The 18331-nt window shown below is 47.2% G+C and overlaps 1 protein-coding gene across 2 annotated transcripts in view; it reads right to left on the reverse strand.

Moving 5' to 3' along the window:
• SLC1A4 (solute carrier family 1 member 4) overlaps positions 1-18331 on the reverse strand; it is a 125364-nt gene that overhangs the window by 19633 nt on the left and 87400 nt on the right. For both annotated transcript variants that reach the window (XM_063918428.1, XM_063918427.1), the window contains one exon: positions 16028-16222. In XM_063918428.1, coding sequence (XP_063774498.1) covers positions 16028-16222 — 195 coding nt within the window. The remainder of the gene's footprint in view (positions 1-16027; positions 16223-18331) is intronic.

Here is an 18331-nt window from a genome sequence, read left to right on the forward strand (position 1 = left end):
GGGGCACCGCAGCAGCATGTAATAAATAGTGGGAGACTAGTGCCAGTATATATACAGACACTCTCCCTCTATTTATTACATGCTGCGGCGCCCGTTCCACTAACAATATACAGAGCTGTTCACACCATGGAAAAAATAGGATTTTGGTTCTTACCGGTAAATCCTTTTTTCCTAGTCCGTAGAGAATGCTGGGGACTCCAAAAGGACCATGGGGTATAGACGGGATCCGCAGGAGCGTGGGCACACTGAAAAGACTTAAAACTGGGTGTGAACTGGCTCCTCCCTATATGCCCCTTCTCCAGACCTCAGTTATAGGAACTGTGCCCAGGAGAGACGGACATTTCGAGGAAAGGATTTTTTTTTTGTGTGTAAACTAAGGGTTACAAACATACCAGCCCACACCACAACCATACCGTACAACTGGAGTAACAGTAAACCAGACAACAGTATGAATAAACAACAGCAACAAGCTGAAACCAGAAATACACAACCCGTGTATAAACCAAGTGAACCAACAAGAAAACACAGCAAGTAACAGTCCGCACTGGGATGGGCGCCCAGCATCCTCTACGGACTAGGAGAAAAGGATTTACCGGTAAGTACCAAAATCCTATTTTCTCTTACGTCCTAGAGGATGCTGGGGACTCCAAAAGGACCATGGGGTTTATACCAAAGCTCCAGACCGGGCGGGAGAGTGTGGACGACTCTGCAGCACCGACTGAGCAAACGCAAGGTCCTCCTCAGCCAGGGTATCAAACTTATAGAACTTAGCAAAAGTGTTTGAACCTGACCAGGTGGCCGCTCGGCAAAGCTGTAAAGCCGAGACGCCCCGGGCAGCCGCCCAAGACAAGCCCACTTTCCTGGTAGAATGGGCTTTCACTGACTTCGGCACCGGTAACCCGGCCGAAGAATGAGCCTGCTGAATCGTACTACAAATCCAGCGTGCAATAGTCTGTTTTGAAGCAGGATGACCAATCTTGTTAGAAGCATACAGGACAAACAGCGCCTCAGTTTTCCTGGCAACAGCCGTTCGGGCGACGTAGATCTTCAAAGCCCTCACCACATCCAGAGACTTTGGAACTGCCACAGCATCCGTAGCCACCGGTACCACAATAGGTTGGTTAATGTGAAACGAAGACACCACCTTCGGTAAAAATTGTTGACGAGTCCTCAAATCTGCCCTATCTGAATGAAAAATCAAGTACGGGCTCTTATGAGATAAGGCCGCCAACTCTGACACTCGCCTGGCAGACGCCAGCGCCAACAGCATGACCACCTTCCAGGTGAGAAACTTCAACTCAACCTTACACAAAGGCTCAAACCAGGAAGACATGAGAAACTGTAAGACCACGTCAAGATCCCATGGGGCCACAGGAGGCACAAACGGAGGATTGATATGCAAAACTCCTTTCACAAACGTCTGAACCTCTGGGAGGACAGCTAATTCCTTTTGAAAGAAAATAGACAATGTGCACTTTGATGGAGCCCAATTTCAGGCCTGCATCTACACCTGCCTGCAAAAAGTGGAGAAAACGCCCCAAATTAAAATCTTCCGCAGGAGCCCTTTTAGTCTCACACCAGGGAACATACTTCTTCCAAATACGGTGATAATGTTTCGCCGTAACCTCCTTCCTAGCCTTAATGAGAGTAGGAATGACCTCCCCGGGAATACCCTTACGAGCTAAGATCTGGTGCTCAACTTCCATGCCGTCAAACGCAGCCGCTGTAAGTCTGGAAACACGCATGGACCCTGCAACAACAGGTCCTCTCTTAGAGGAAGCGGCCAAGGATCTTCCACAAGCAATTCCTGAAGATCCGGATACCAGGCCCTTCTTGGCCAATCTGGAACAACGAGAATCGCCTGAACCCTTGCTCGACGAATGATCCCCAGTACCTTTGGAATGAGAGGAAGTGGAGGGAACACATACACCGACTTGAACACCCACGGAGACACCAGGGCATCCACCGCACTGGCTTGGGGGTCCCTTGACCTGGAACAATACCTCGGGAGCTTCTTGTTGAGACGAGACGCCATCATGTCGATCAACGGAATTCCCCAACGCTTCGTCACCTCCGCAAAAACCTCTTGGTGAAGAGCCCACTCTCCCGGATGGAGATCGTGTCTGCTGAGGAAATCCGCTTCCCAGTTGTCCACTCCCGGAAGGAAGACTGCTGCCAGGGCACTCACGTGTTGTTCCGCCCAGCGAAGGAATCTTGTGGCCTCCGCCATTGCCGCTCTGCTCCTTGTTCCGCCTTGACGGTTTATATGTGCGACCGCTGTGATGTTGTCTGACTGTACCAGGACAGATCGACCCTGAAGAAGGCTTCTTGCTTGTAGCAGGCCGTTGTAAATGGCTTTTAACTCGAGAACATTTATGTGGAGACCCGCTTCCTGGAGCGACCATCTCCCCTGGAAGTTTCTGCCTTGGGTGACTGCACCCCAGCCCCGGAGACTTGCATCTGTTGTCAGAAGTCCAGGATACCGAACCGGCGTCCCTCTAGGAGGTGAGAACTTTGTAGCCACCACAGGAGAGAAATTCTGGCTCTGGGAGATAGACTTATCTTCCGGTGCATGTGCAGTGAGACCTGGACCATTTGCTCAGCAAGTCCCACTGAAACACCCGGGCATGAAACCTGCCAAACGGAATGGCTTCGTACGCCGCAACCATCTTCCCCAGAACCCGCGTACATTGATGAATGGACACAGTCTTTGGCCTCAGAAGTTCCCTGACCATCGACTGCAGTTCTAGAGCCTTCTCCTGTGGAAGAAATACTCTCTGTAACTCCGTGTCCAAAATCATGCCCAGAAAAGACAGCCTGGTGGTCGGAATCAACTGAGATTTTGGCAAATTTAGCACCCAACCGTGTTGTCGCAGCACCAACAGCACCAAATCTACACTCCTTAGCAATCTTTCCTTGGACCTCGCCTTTATCAGGAGATCGTCCAAGTACGGGATAATTGAAACCCCTTGCTTCTGCCATGACCTTGGTGAAAACCCTCGGGGCCGTGGAAAGGCCAAACGGCAACGTCTGAAACTGGTAATGAGAATCCTGTATCGCAAACCTGAGGAAGGCCTGATGCGAAGGAAATATCGGGACGTGTAAGTAGGCATCCTTTATGTCGACTGACGCCATACAATCCCCCCCTTCCAGGCTGGAAATCACAGCTCGAAGAGATTCCATCTTGAACTTGAAAACTTTCAAGTATGGATTGAGGGATTTTAGATTCAGAATCGGTCTGACCGAACCGTCCGGTTTAGGCACAACAAATAGGCTCGAGTATAACCCCTCCCCCCGTTGCGACGGGGGAACGGGAACAATGACCCTCTGCTGACACAATTTTGTATTGCTGCCAGCACCAGCTCCCTGTCCGGAAGAGATGCTGGTAAGGGCGAAACGAAAAACCGGTGAGGGGGCATCTCCCGAAACTCCAGTTTGTATCCCTGAGATACAATCTCTAGGACCCAAGGATCGAGGCCTGAATGCATCCAGACCTGACTGAAGACTCGGAGACGGCCCCCCACCGGTCCGGACTCCCACGGGGAAGCCCCAGCGTCATGCGGTGGACTTGGTAGAGGCAGGGGAGGACTTTTGGTCCTGGGCGCCCGACACGGCAGGCGACTTCCTACCCCTTCCTTTACCTTTTGAAGCGAGGAAGGACGTACCTTTTCCACGCCTGTATTTGTTGGGACGAAAGGACTGCATCTGCTGATGTGGTGCCTTTTCGTGTTGTGTGGGAACATAGGGAAGAAAAGAGGACTTACCCGCCGTCGCGGTAGAGACCAGGTCCGCCAAGCCGTCCCCAAACAAGACACTACCTTTGAAGGGTAAAGCTTCCATAGATCTCTTGGAGTCGGCATCCGCATTCCATTGATGGATCCACAACGCCCTCCTTGCCGATATTGACATGGCATTGGCTCTTGATCCCAAGAGACAAACATCCCTCACCGCATCCTTCAGGTAATCTGCAGCGTCCTTGATATAACCCAGAGTCAAAAGAACATTATCTTTATCAAGGGTATCCATATCAGCAGCTAAATTCTCAGCCCATTTAGCAATAGCACTACTCACCCACACCGACGCCACAGCAGGCCTGAGCAATGCACCCGTATTAGCGAAAATGGACTTCAGAGACGTCTCCAGCTTGCGACCTGCCGGATCCTTGAGAGCTGCCGTGTCAGGAGACAGAAGCGCCACCTTCTTAGACAAATGAGATAGAGCTTTGTCAACATTTGGAGACGACTCCCATTTTTCCCTGTCATCAGCGGGGAAAGGATACGCCATGTAAATCCTCTTGGGAATCTGCCACTCCCAAGCTTTTTCACAAAGAGTATTCATTTCATGAGAGGGGGGAAACTTCACCTCGGGTTTTTTCCCTTTGAACAAACAAATCCTTGTTTCCTGCACCGCAGGTTCATCAGAAATGTGTAAAACATCCTTTATAGCCACAATCATGTACTGAATACTCTTCACTAAACGTGGATGCAAAGCAGCTTAGAAAAATCGACCTCAGAATCAGAGTCCGTGTCGGTATCAGTATCTACCACTTGAGTAAACGACCGCTTTTGCGAGCCCGATGGGGTCTGTACCTGAGACAAAGCCTCCTCAATGGACTTTTTCCACACCTGCGTCTGTGACTCAGACTTATCCAACCTCTTTGATAAAGAAGCTACATTCGTATTTATTGTACTTAGCAATGTGAGTAAATCAGGTGCCGGCTACGCCGACAGGCCCAAATCCAGACCCACAACCGCTCCTCCAACAACCTCCTCCGGCGAATCACATTCAGCCTCAGACATGCCGACACGTGTAATCGACACACCAACACCCACTTAGAATGTCTCAGCTAGGGGACAGGCCCACAGTGAAGCCCAGACAGAGGACCCAGAGGGAGTATGCCAGCTCACACCCCAGCGACCATATATGACCAGCGCTGCTATAATAATAGTAATAACTGCTCCACACTGCGCCCCCCCCCCCCCCTGAAATATCTCCCCGTTACTTGTGAGGAGAGATGGAGGTCCTGGCCCAGCGTCTCCATCAGCCGCGTGGAGGAGAAAAGATGGCGCTGGTGAGCTGCGTGCTAAGCTCCGCCCCTTCCCGGTGGGCTTCAGCGCGCCAGATTTGAAAATGCCGGCGGGGGCTGAGAAACGGTGCTGAGGCACCGAAAAATAGGATTTTAGTACCTACCGGTAAATCCTTTTCTCTTAGTCCATAGAGGATGCTGGGGACTCCAAAAGGACCATGGGGTATAGACGGATCCACAGGATCCATCTCTCCTGGGCACAGTTTCTAACTGAGGTCTGGAAGAGGGGCATAGAGGGAGGAGCCAGTTCACACCCAGTTTAAGTCTTTATAGTGTGCCCAAGCTCCTGCGGATCCGTCTATACCCCATGGTCCTTTTGGAGTCCCCAGCATCCTATAGGGACTAAGAGAAAAGGATTTACCGGTAGGTACTAAAATCCTATTTTCTCATATGTCCTAGAGGATGCTGGGGACTCCAAAAGGACCATGGGGTCAATACCAAAGCTCCAGAACAGGCGGGAGAGTGCGGACAACTCTACAGCACCGATTGAGCAAACAAAAGGTCCCCCTTAAGCAGGGCATCAAACGTGTAGATCATAGCAAAAGCTTTTGAACCCGACCAAGTATCCACCTGGCAAAGTTGAACCGCCGAGACTCCTCGGGCATCCGCCCAAGAAGAGCCCATCTTCCCAGTATAATTGGCCACCACCGACTTCGGTGACAACAATCCATCCGTAGGACGAACATGCCAAATATCATCACAGATCCAGCGAGTAACCGACTGCATAACACAGTCACCCACCCCATGCTGGGAACATACCAGACAACAGAGCTCCTGTTTCTCCAATCAGAGCCAAACTGGCGACCTAAATATTCAAATCCCTGGCTACATTGAGAGAATTTGAATCAGCTAATGCCTAAGAAACCACCGGCATCAAAATAGGCCAATTTCTGCGAAACCCAGAAACCACTCTTGGCAGAACTACTAACCGAGTTCTCAATTCCTCTCTATCCACATGAAAGATCAAACAAAGCTCTTGTAAAACAAAACCACCACTTCCGACACCCGCCTTGCGGATGTCAAAGCCAAGAGCATGACCACTTTCCAAGAGAGAAATGTTTTTAAAGAAATTATTAGGCCACACTGTACTGAAATGTAGCCCAACTTTAGGCTTGCATCCACACCGGTTTGTAAAGTATGGATAAGAACGACCTAGCTGAATGTCTTCCATAGGAGCCTTCCTGGATACACACCAAAACCCATAGTTACGCCAACTACGGTGGTAAAGCTTAGCCGTTACTTCTTTCTTAGCCTGAAGAATTGAGGAAATGACTTCACTGGGAACACCCTATCGGCTTAGGATATGGGATTCAACCGCCACGACGTCCGACGCAGCAGCGGTAAGTCTTGAAACACGCCCTGATCTTGTTGCAACAGATCCTCACGTAGAGGAAAAGGGCAGGAATCTTCTATGAGTAAATCATGAAAAACTGGATAGCAAACCCTCCTTGGCTAGACCGGATCCAAGAGGATCGTGACTAAAACACCCACGGTGTCACGAGGTTGTCCACTGCAACAGCTTGAGCGTCCCATGACCTGGAACAATATCCCTGAGGCCTCTCATTGAGGAGAGACGTCAACCTATCCAATGCGACAATCCTCAAAGACTTGTCACGTCTGGGAAAACTTCTCGATGATGACTGAATTTCTCCCGGATGGAGATCGCGTCAGCAGAGGAAATCCATTTCTCCATCGTTCACCTCCGAAACGAAGACCGCTAATACAGCGTTTACCAGACTCTCCACCCAACGGCAAACTTGTGGATCTTCTGCCATTGCCGCATTGCTCCTTGTTTCGCCATAGCGATTTACTTACGCCACTATTGACAAGCCGTCTAGCAGAACTAACACGGGCAGAACATGAAGAATACGTTTGTCGAAACTAACTCTTAATTCAAGAAAGTTTATAGCAGACAAGCTTTCCAACTTGACCTTATCCCCTGGAAACACGTCCCTTGCAAGTACTGTTCCTCCGAGATCTGTATGCATAGACACCAGGAGCTACACCCGGAACCCGAACCTTCATCCCTCTAGAAGGAGAGAACCGAGCAGACACCACAGGAGCGATGTCCTGGCCTTTAGGATTATATTCAGGTGCATGTACAGGTGAAACCCGGACCACATTTCCAACTGGTTTCTTGAAAACCACTCTGGCATTAGAGCCGCTCACCAAAAAAGGCCTCTCAGGTCGCCCCCAACCGGTTAAGTAACGGAACATCCTGATGAAGTGTCACAGTAAAGCCGATCCAACTCTGGATCTTCAGACCACTTTTCACCTGGAAAAACACCGAACTTTAACCGATCACTTTCTACTCTGAAACCCACCTCCGACATCTGTGTTGTTGGAAACAACAGCCAATCCCTGTGTCGAAGAACAGTCAGAGAGAAACAACGATTTGCACCTTTAAACAGGGACAACTGGACAACGTCCTGATCCTGACGCACCTCTGTATGGCGTCGCGTACTATCTTCCCTTCCAGAGTAGAACGGCAAGAACTACTAGAAAAACAGTAAGGGCAAACAACCGCAACACAGAATGTTCCCCTTTGGATTCTATAAATAACCCACAGGTCCTAGTCTATTCCAGGACCAACTGAAAAATAGTAGACGAGTGCCCATCGGAGTGGGGACCAGCCCGATAGACTCAGCGACCAGTGGTGGATGTGGAGGAAACAGACAACGACATCCACTTTTGCGAACCCAACAAGGCTGCAGAACTCTTACCTTTTCACCTTCCACTGTCTGCACAGAAAGGAAAAAAAGAACGGTATCGAACCGGTTAAAACGACTGCATCCCACAAAGGAATGTGTCACCAACCATTGTGAAGGAGGCTACCTCACGAAGTTAGACTTACGAGAGGAAACCGCCGAGATTGACTGACCATAGGGCACCAAACAGCTGTATACGTTCCTCCCTCATCTCTCGGAGAGATACTCCGCATTCTTCCGGTCACACCTCTGTCACGTGGCAGCCTGCTGCAATGTTATAAGGTAGAACAAACATAGACAAGCCTACCCACACTGGGTAGGGTAATTGTATCGGATGCCTACCCGAATAAAACACTCCCACAAGTGCAAACAGCGCAACAAAGTCAAAGTATAGAAATAAAATTTCACTTAGCTGCCGGCGTATGATCCCTTGTGACCGGGCTCTGCGTCGGCCAGGAGTTGACTGTCATAATGTTCTCCCCGCGATGTGAAGAGAAGAATATTCGGACTCCTTGAGAGGATCGAATCAACTCGTCACGGCCAATCTAGAGCTTAATCAACAGGGCGACCCATACATGATAAGAATACTATTACAGGTTGAGTATCCCATATCCAAATATTCCGAAATACGGAATATTCCGAAATACGTACTTTTTTGAGTGAGAGTGAGATAGTGAAACCTTTGTTTTTTGATGGCTCAATGTACACAAACTTTGTTTAATACACAAAGTTATTAAAAATATTGTATTAAATGACCTTCAGGCTGTGTATAAGGTGTATATGAAACATAAATGAATTGTGTGAATGTAGATACACTTTGTTCAATGCACAAAGTCACAAAAAATATTGGCTAAAATTACCTTCAGGCTGTGTGTATAAGGTGTATATGTAACATAAATGCATTCTGTGCTTAGACTTGGGTCTCATCACCATGATATCTCATTATGGTATGCAATTATTCCAAAACACGGAAAAATCCGATATCCAAAATACCTCTGGTCCCAAGCATTTTGGATAAGGGATACTCAACCTGTATTTCAGCATTCATGTATATACATCATGTAATACACAATAAAACACATATATCCTAACCATGCATATATAAACCTATATCTACACATATACACATATAGATATAACCTATACGCAAGTGGATTGTCCCGACCTGTCAGGTCCCTAGTGACAGTAATGTGTTGTGAATGTGTATGACCATGCACTGACATAGCCCCGATGTGGATCTACTAGGAACGTTAAGGTCGACAGAAACTTAGTAAATGTCGACAGCAAGGAATAGTAAGCGGCCAAAAAATAATCACGGAACCCCGAGGGGTCCTAGGGAAGTATACAAATACAATTCTGATAAAACTCCCCCCACATATACCCATAAAAATATATAAATATATATATATATATATATACAGGTTCAAGGCAATAACAGCCTGACCATTTTTTTACCCAGGAAATACCGTTGATGCCGACAGGGCATCCCCAAACAACTGTATCTCCCCTATCGTGTTTACTGTATTAATCACACAAACACCAATTTGCTAATACTTAATTTCCCGAATCAAGTACTGCCATGCGCCGGCGAAGCCGACAGTTATCCCCTTTTTTGACAGCAGGGATTAGTAACCCGGCAAAATGACCATCTTGCTACCCCAGGCGGTCCGCGGGAAACAACGTTCAACTGTATATACACAGGTATAATTCAGATACCGCATGTCCATTTACCCTGGCGACAACCGACGGTGTCGACAGGGTCACCCATTCCATAAAATATTTCCTTATTATGTTGTAACGAGTACTCCTGTGCGTCGGCGATGCCGACAGGGAACCCCATAGGATTTTTTTAACAGAACACTCACGCCTGCCGACACAAGTGTACCAAAATGGGTATATCTGAGAGGGGGCACACAGACATTACACACAAGAATGAATTCATGGACATTCTCAACTCAGTTAGTGGTATATAAGTGCAACATAACACTCAAACACTATGCCCCCCCCCCCCCTTGTTTGTGTCTGACAAACTTCTTGGCGGGGACAGCAGGGAAAATGGCGCTGACTCTATGTGTGAGGCTATGCCCCGCCCCCCTCGGCGTGCTATAGCTCCCCTATATACTAAAAAGCCAGGTCGAGCACCATATATAGTGTAAAACACTATACATTTACAGAAAGCAATGCTGCTCAGGGCGCCCCCCCCCCCCCGTGCGCCCTGCACCCAGGCAACCGATAGCGAGCGGGAGCCCCGGTGCGCCACGGCCCGCAGCTCTAATGGCGGGTTATCACATGCGGCGCCCGGGACCCCCAAAACACATATATTCTATGCTGCCCAGGGCGCCACCCCCCCAGGCGCCCAGCACCCATGGAAGCCGGCGGAGGAGAATGGCGCGCAGTGCGCTATAACGCACCGGCGGGGGTCTGTATACGGAGCCCCGGCAGCACAAGCCTGTCAGTTTTAAGAAAGAGCAAAAAACTAACTCGCTGCCCCGGGCGCTCCCCCCCGCGCCCCGCACCCGTGTAAGCGGCGGCGGGGGATAAAAGGCGCATAGCGCTAAACCACGCTGGCGGGGGAATGAAAGACGGTGCTCAGGCACCGAAATGCTTTTTAATGCCAGACTACAATAAGAAAACCAGTAACTTGCTGCCCAGGGCGCTCCCCCGCCCCCAGCGCCCTGCACCCTGAGAGTGCGTTGGTGTGTGGGAGCATGGAGGGTAGCACGATCGCCGCATGTTACCTCTGTTACTGAAGTCTTCTGCCGTCACTGAAGTCTTCAGATCTTCACATACTCACCTGGCTTCTGTCTTCTGGTTTCTGTGAGGGGGGTGACGGCGGGCTCCGGGAACAAGCAGCTAGGCGCACCAAGTGATCGAACCCTCTGGAGCTAATGGTGTCCAGTAGCCGAGAAGCAGAGCCTTGAAACTCACAGAAGTAGGTCTGCTTCTCTCCCCTCACTCCCACGATGCATGGAGCCTGTAGCCAGCAGGTCTCCCTGAAAATAAAAAACCTAACATAAAGTCTTTTCCAGAGAAACTCAGTAGAGCTCCCCTAGTGTGTAACCCATCACTCCTGGGCACAAAGTCTAACTGAGGTCTGAAAAAGGGGCATAGAGGGAGGAGCCAGTTCACACCCAGTTTAAGTCTTTATAGTGTGCCCAAGCTCCTGCGGATCCGTCTATACCCCATGGTCCGTTTGGAGTCCCCAGCATCCTCTAGGACGTATGAGAAAAGCTTTTGCCGGCTTCGCGGACCCCAGTAACCGGCTGCCCAGGGCGCCCCCCCCAGCGCCCTGCACCCTGTGAGTGCCGTCAGTGATCGTGTGTGGGAGCATGGAGCGCAGCGTTACTGCTGCGCTGTACCTGGTTACCGAAGTCTTCTGCCGTCCTGAAGTCTTCTGATCTTCTCATGCCCACCCGACTTCTTTCTTCTGGCTTCTGTGAGGGGGGTGACGGCGTGGCTCCGGGAACAAGCAGCTAGGCGCACCAAGTGATCGAACCCTCTGGAGCTAATGGTGTCCAGTAGCCGAGAAGCAGAGCCTTTAACTAAGAAGAAGTAGGTCTACTTCTCCCCCCTCACTCCCACGCTGCAGGGAGCCTGTAGCCAGCAGGTCTACCTGAAAATAAAAAACTAACAAAAGTCTTTTCCAGAGAAACTCAGGAGAGCTCCCCTAGTGAGTGTCCAGTCAGTCCTGGGCACAAAGTCTAACTGAGGTCTGGAGGAGGGGCATAGAGGGAGGAGCCAGTTCACACCCAGTTTTAAGTCTTTTCAGTGTGCCCAAGCTCCTGCGGATCCCGTCTATACCCCATGGTCCTTTTGGAGTCCCCAGCATCCTCTAGGACGTAAGAGAAATAAACTACATTTTTTATATATATACTTTATAGCCACCCTCTGCTTCATAAGGGGTTGGGTCGAGGGGATGCCGGGCCCCAGAGATACTTCTGTACCTGGGCCCCAATATTTCTCTTGCCGGCCCTGATAACGTCATGTCACAAAATCTGGTTTGGGTTTGATGCACTGCATCTGATAATGGCAGGACAGACATTCAAGATGAGCAGCGATTCAGCCGGCCAAGCATGCCCAACACTGGCAGTGCACCAAACCCAAATCTGTTTCCATGACATGAGGTTATCACTGTACACCTCAACAAGTTGGCAATGAATTTTAGCTGCTGATGTGCCCTTTAGATGCAGAAAACTAGTACAAACAAGTGTAAATGCAGCTTGGGTAAAAGTATTTATATATTTTATGCTACACAAGCAATAACAAAATAGTAAGTATAATGTAGAAAAAGAGTATAAAATTGATACTATTGATTATATATAAAAGACATCTCAGAGGATCTGGACCAAAACATACAAAGTCAATAAAGAACTAATTACGTTCCAAACAGTTAATAGTCTCCATGGGCCTAATTCTGAGTTGATTGCAGCAGCAATTTTGTTAGCAGTTGGGCAAAACCATGGGGGTAATTCCAAGTTGATCGCAGCAGGATTTTTGATAGCAACTGGGCAAAACCATGTGCACTGCAGGGGAGGCAGATATAACATGTGCAGAAAGAGTTAGATTTGGGTGGGTTATTTTATTTCTGCGCAGGGTAAATACTGGCTGCTTTATTTTTACACTGCAAATTAGATTGCAGATTGGACACACCACACCCAAATCTAACTCTCTCTGCACATGTTATATCTGCCTCCCCTGCAGTGCACATGGTTTTGCCCAGTTGCTATAAAAAATCCTGCTGCGATCAACTTGGAATTACCCCCCATGTACATTGCAGGAGGGGCAGATATAACATTTGCAGAGAGAGTTAGATTTGGGTGGGTTATATTGTTTCTGTGCAGGGTAAAAACTGGTTGCTTTATTTTTACACTGCAATTTAGATTTCAGTTTGAACAGACCCCACCCAAATTTAACTCTCTCTGCACATGTTATATCTGTCCTCCCTGCAGTGCACATGGTTTTGCCCAACTGCTAACAAATTTGATGCTGCGATCAACTCAGAATTAGGCCCTATGTGCACAATTGAGAACTAATCTGGAAGAATAACCATCAATGATTACCAGCTTGGTGGAGACCAAATATATATTACACTTATCATTTTATTATTGTTTGTGTGGCATTAAATATATAAATACTTTTAACTAATCCATATTTACATATGTAGTCACTGTCATCGTTGCTGCTGCACTATAGAGGCGTCTTAGTCATGCCACACAAATAGCGCAGGTAGGCAAAGTAAGGTGTGATAAGGCACTAGAGCAGGGGTAGGCAATGGCTCTCCAGCTACTGTGGAACTACACATCCCAGCATGGCCTGGAACAGTTTTAGAACATCCTAACAGCAAACCCGTGTTACAGCCTGCTGGGATGTTTAGTTCCACAGCAGCTGGAGAGCCACAGGTTGCCTACCCCTGCACTAGAAGATCCACAGCAAGCAATACACAGTTTCACCACTGGGTGGCGATTGTTCCACTAATGAAAACTACAGTACAGCGCTGAATAGCAACGGATGGATATAGCACTACAGAATACTTAACAATGTAACAAGCCTTGACAAGCGGGTCAGTGCACATTAAATATATTAGTTCTGTTTTAATACATTAATATTGCATGGCAGAGTATGAAATTACCGGAACAGCAGGCACCCAGTGACAATATGCCTTACAACTGAAAGTTCCCTGGTGCGCTGTATAAAATGATCCCTACATTAAGTAGAAATTTGAACACAGAAAAAGATTTGCTCAGCGTCTCCAACGCACACAAAGAAAAGCTCAGTTCAGGGGTCTAAACAGTTTGGCTTTTCAAATTATGAGAGTGTTATCTTTATGCGACTGAGTTATCTTTATGCATACTTCTTCCTGGGCCTCCCCATTGCTTTACTAGGCAGCCTCCCACACCACTAATCCCACCCCCTGTCAGACTTGTGATTTCACGGGCAGGGTGTACTGCTTAGTAAATGACAAACACAACACAGCCGGTAGACTACTGTATGTAAATTAATGGCTCCTGCTGGCTATGATTGGGGGAAGGGAACCTAGAATGCATGTTCATTTGTAGAGCATGTTAGCATTGTGCATGCACCTAGAGATCGAGAGAACGTCGGGCATCTTTTCTTGCCGTAAATACGGTACATCTTATACAGATTGCTATGCAAATAGGATGCACAAGCAGCTTCTGCTGATTAAAATGATATGCGGCATGCCTATATTCAGTGTGAGACTGCGGATGTATCTACTAACGAAATTCTATGTTACAGTGTTTTCCTGGAAATCACTGTAACTAAGCATTTCGAATGCAGATACAGCCGGACTCGCACACAGAATATAGGCTTGCCACATTTGACAAACACAACACGGCCAGTACACTACTGTATGTAAATGAATGGCTCATGCTGTCATTTACTAAGCAGTATACCCAATCCGTGAAATCACAACTCTCACAGGGGTGGGATTGGAGGTGGGGGAGGCTGCCTATTAAAGCAATGGGGAGGCACAAGAGGAAGTACAGTAAACTCAGTCTCATAAAAATAAGACTCTCGTAATTTGAAAAGTCACACTTGTATTGTATATTTGTGTAAAAAGTAGCCCCTACAGTTTTTTTTCTAATTTTGACCCTATATCTGTGTGCATGTCTGAGTCTACATACAAAGTATGACGTAACTTGTTTTGGGAAAATTAGAAAAAAAAACTGTGAATGCTAATTTTTACACAGATATACAATACAGGTGTGTCCTTTGCGGGAATCGAACCCTAGCCCAAGGGCATGGTAACCATTGTTGATACCACTATGCCAAGAGAGCTATGGAGACACCTGCAGTGACATAGTGATGTTGCTCATTGTAATTTTTTTTATAGTGCTGTGTCTCCCAACTCTATCACTGATTGTAATTATTTTTTTTTCTTTTAGAGAGCTGTGTAGAACTCTGATCTGTTCTTTTCTTTGTATGCATCGGAGACGCCGAAACAATCTTTTTCTGTGTTCATACTTCTAATTAATGTAGAGATCATCTAAAAAAGTAGTTCTTAAACTACAAACATTGTTTGACTCTACAATGGAGACTTCACACATGTGCAATGGTGGTTTTCAAAAGCGACACCTGGTGGATCAACACCAGTATTGCACCCGACGGAGACTCAAATCATTACACGGGATCAGTACGTAATCCCGGCGGTCGAAATACCGACGCCGGAATCCTGACCGCACAATCCCGACAGGGGTGGCGAGCGGAACGCAGCCCCTTGCGGGCTCGCTACGCTCGGCACACTATTATATTCTCCCTCTATGGGTGTCGTGGACACCCACGGAGGGAGAATATGTCGGGATTGTGGCGGTCCCCATTACACTGTGACTGAATACACCATGCTGCGACAAGGCGCAGGCAAACGTAATGTGACTAGTTTTTCGCACTAAACACCACACAGAGGATAGATGAGCATGGCTACATCTGTATACTTGTTTTTACTATCATCATAATATATTAATATCTAATCAGTATTTATTGCTAACCCACCACTAGCGCTATTCATCTTTTTTTCCCCAGTAGAGCATTCTGTACCTGGCAGATGGGGCCATATCGGAGGGTCTGCAGGTACTGCACCTACTTGCTAGTAATGGGTTTGTGAGTGATATCACAACCAAGTGCCACACTACCATGAACAGATGTCATTCAGAGTATTTTAGGTGACTTAAGGGAAGAGGGGAGAGGCAGCTAGTGAGCTCAGGGCCTGCTCCACTCAGAGACGTTGTACCTCCTGTGTATGTATTATGTTACTTCACTTTGCACCTGACACATCCACTAAACATCACTGTGCCTCCAGCAGCGTCTGTCCTATCTGCCCATGTGCAGAGTCCCCTCCCCTTTACCGTCTGCTGGCTGCGCAGTGTACCCAGTCATGCTCTGGAATTAGCACATGCCAGAGTCTTTGCTATCGCTGCAAAGTTCCATCTTTCCAAAGGTTTCAGCTGAAAGACGGTACCACCAGCACTTTACATAGGGAGGAGCCCCGGGACCTGCTGCATCAAACCTATGAGCTTTCTTGTGTGTTCAGGATATGCAATGCAGGGCCCTCTCCCCTAAAACCAGGGACCCTTGTTCAGTGCACACCCAGCACCCTTTATAGATAAGCCCCTGTGTGCCTCATTGATAGCAATGGTTCCTAATAAATGCATAAGCTGCAATAACTGTTACACTCATGCTGAAGTTGACAAAGACAATGACTGATTTGTTATCTTACAGAATAGTGAAGATCTGTCCGGCGTTTAGATCGTAGTTATTCATCTGGGCGATGAACACTGCGGCCATGCACTGGAAAATGGCTGCACCGTCCATATTCACTGTGGCCCCGATGGGAAGTATGAACCTGCTAATCCTTTTGTCCACACCATTGTTTTCTTCAATGCACTTGATCATGGTCGGCAGAGTAGCAGAGCTATATGGAAAATAAGCAGAATTATTATATGTTCTTAGAAAATACGGCAGAAATAAAACTTCTAAAGAAATCTTCCAAATATATATTACTAAGTAATAATATAATGTTGACAATGCTAAATTCCTTGTCGTATAAACAACCCTTATGAAGCTAAGAACACTGTACGCTGTTTATTTAAGAAATACCGTAATGATACGCTATTTGCGTAACGATCGCTCAGCCGTAGGCGAGACGCTCAAGCGTCACGTTCGCTCACGGCCCAGTGATCACAGGACACGTTATTGGTTATGTCTAGGGGAAAGATTCGCTGTAACGTAGCGTACGCTAGAGACCACGAGGAGGTCACCAGCGATGCAGACGCTCACAACACTATACCTTTATGTTAAACCTTATACCGATGAAATACACTGAATACCTTAATGTGAGTACAGGGTGTAAGTGCAACCTTGTGGAACCTGACTATCTACAAAGCTGCATGAGCGTCACCGACGCTCAAATGAACACTTATCACTATAGGAAATACACAGATACTGGTTTAGGTTTCCAAGGCCTATTAACTGTATTATGTCTAATATACTTGTAAAAGGGGATAACAGTACATATGATACACTACAATATAACAGAGACTTCCTAACCACAGAACTAAACAATAAATACAAAAAGACAATACTACACTGACCTAAATGCAATACGATACAATACTATAATACTATAAGGTATTTAAGAGAAAAAAAGAGGAGAGAGGGAGATAGAGAGAGAGAGAGAGAGAGATTGGCTCGCAGAAAGACAATGATTATGGAGAGAACTTACGCACAAAGGGTATGATCGCCAGCGCCTCGATATCCAGCTCCCGATTATCAGCAGATAACCGTTGATGAGAGAGTGAGAGCTGGATGTGGTCGGCCTGCCTATTTATGCTCCACACACAATGCAATCTCCTGGTCCTACAATCCCATTGTCCATTGGCCGAAGGAATTCGGCCCTGCATCATAACAAAAGGTCATAGGGTGATTCATACAGGTGGGCTGTGACGATTTCTAACAGCTCAGGTGGGTGGGAAACTGGGTTTCCCGCCGCATACCTGAGTATGTGCAAATCATAGAAATGGACATAAACTTCTTATGTCCATAACTATTCGCACGAGCGATTAATACGCTCCAAACCAACACCGGAATATTGCTAATCAAATACTCTTCCGATGGGTACCAAACACTGCTGTATGATTCCTGTTAAACCCTTCGTACGATGCAAAGAGGGATTCCTCAGCTCTGGGACATTATACTTTAACCAAACTTACAGAAACTATCAAAGGGATCATGATCTATAAACTACATTAATTGTGAACATTTGTAACTAATGAGTCGCACGCTACGATCACATAAACTCTACCGTAAATGCGCATACTGCGCGTGCGAGTGCACGCTATTGCGGGTATGCGCTTCCACGGGAGAGCGTACGCATGCGCAGCACGGACCAGTGTGCGGTGCAAATATGGCAACGTGCATTGAGACATTTTTCTGACTTTGACAGTCCACCCTTTGGCAGTCAATAATAACTGCCACAAAATATTTAAGGAGAAAAATGTAAGTCAGGGGTTAATTGATTTCCATGGTGGGGAAAGGAAGAAGAATGGAGTAGGTGTGAAGAGGGTATGACCTAGTGAGAAAGTAGAAGCATGTGTGTATGAGTCCATGTTTGGAGGGTCATGTATCATCGTGCCGTACGTGTGGTAAATCAAGCTTCGAGGTATTGCGAAGTATACATTTGAATTCCTTCTTATCCTGTGGTACAGGTCTGTGGATGGGCTGTCAAACTCTACCGAGCTCATTTCGGCTGTGGTTGTAACACAATGGGGATGCACATTTTTGTTGATGATACATGAATTGGGGGGGGTATGTGGTTGCTGCTATCTGTGCCTGTATTCCCTATCGACTATGTGTGTTATTACCTGAGGGTTGCAGAGATGAAGATAAAGAACACTTACGAAAAATGCAATGATATTCTATGTCAGGTTAATGTACGTTCGTCGATTGGGGTCTTGATTGGTGTCGGTTGATTGGAGTCTTCTTCTTTGTGCTTTTGCTCATAAATCGTGAGTAAAGCATACAA

The sequence above is a fragment of the Pseudophryne corroboree genome, chromosome 4 (genome assembly GCF_028390025.1).
Source record: "Pseudophryne corroboree isolate aPseCor3 chromosome 4, aPseCor3.hap2, whole genome shotgun sequence".
Taxonomy (NCBI): Eukaryota; Metazoa; Chordata; class Amphibia; order Anura; family Myobatrachidae; genus Pseudophryne; species Pseudophryne corroboree.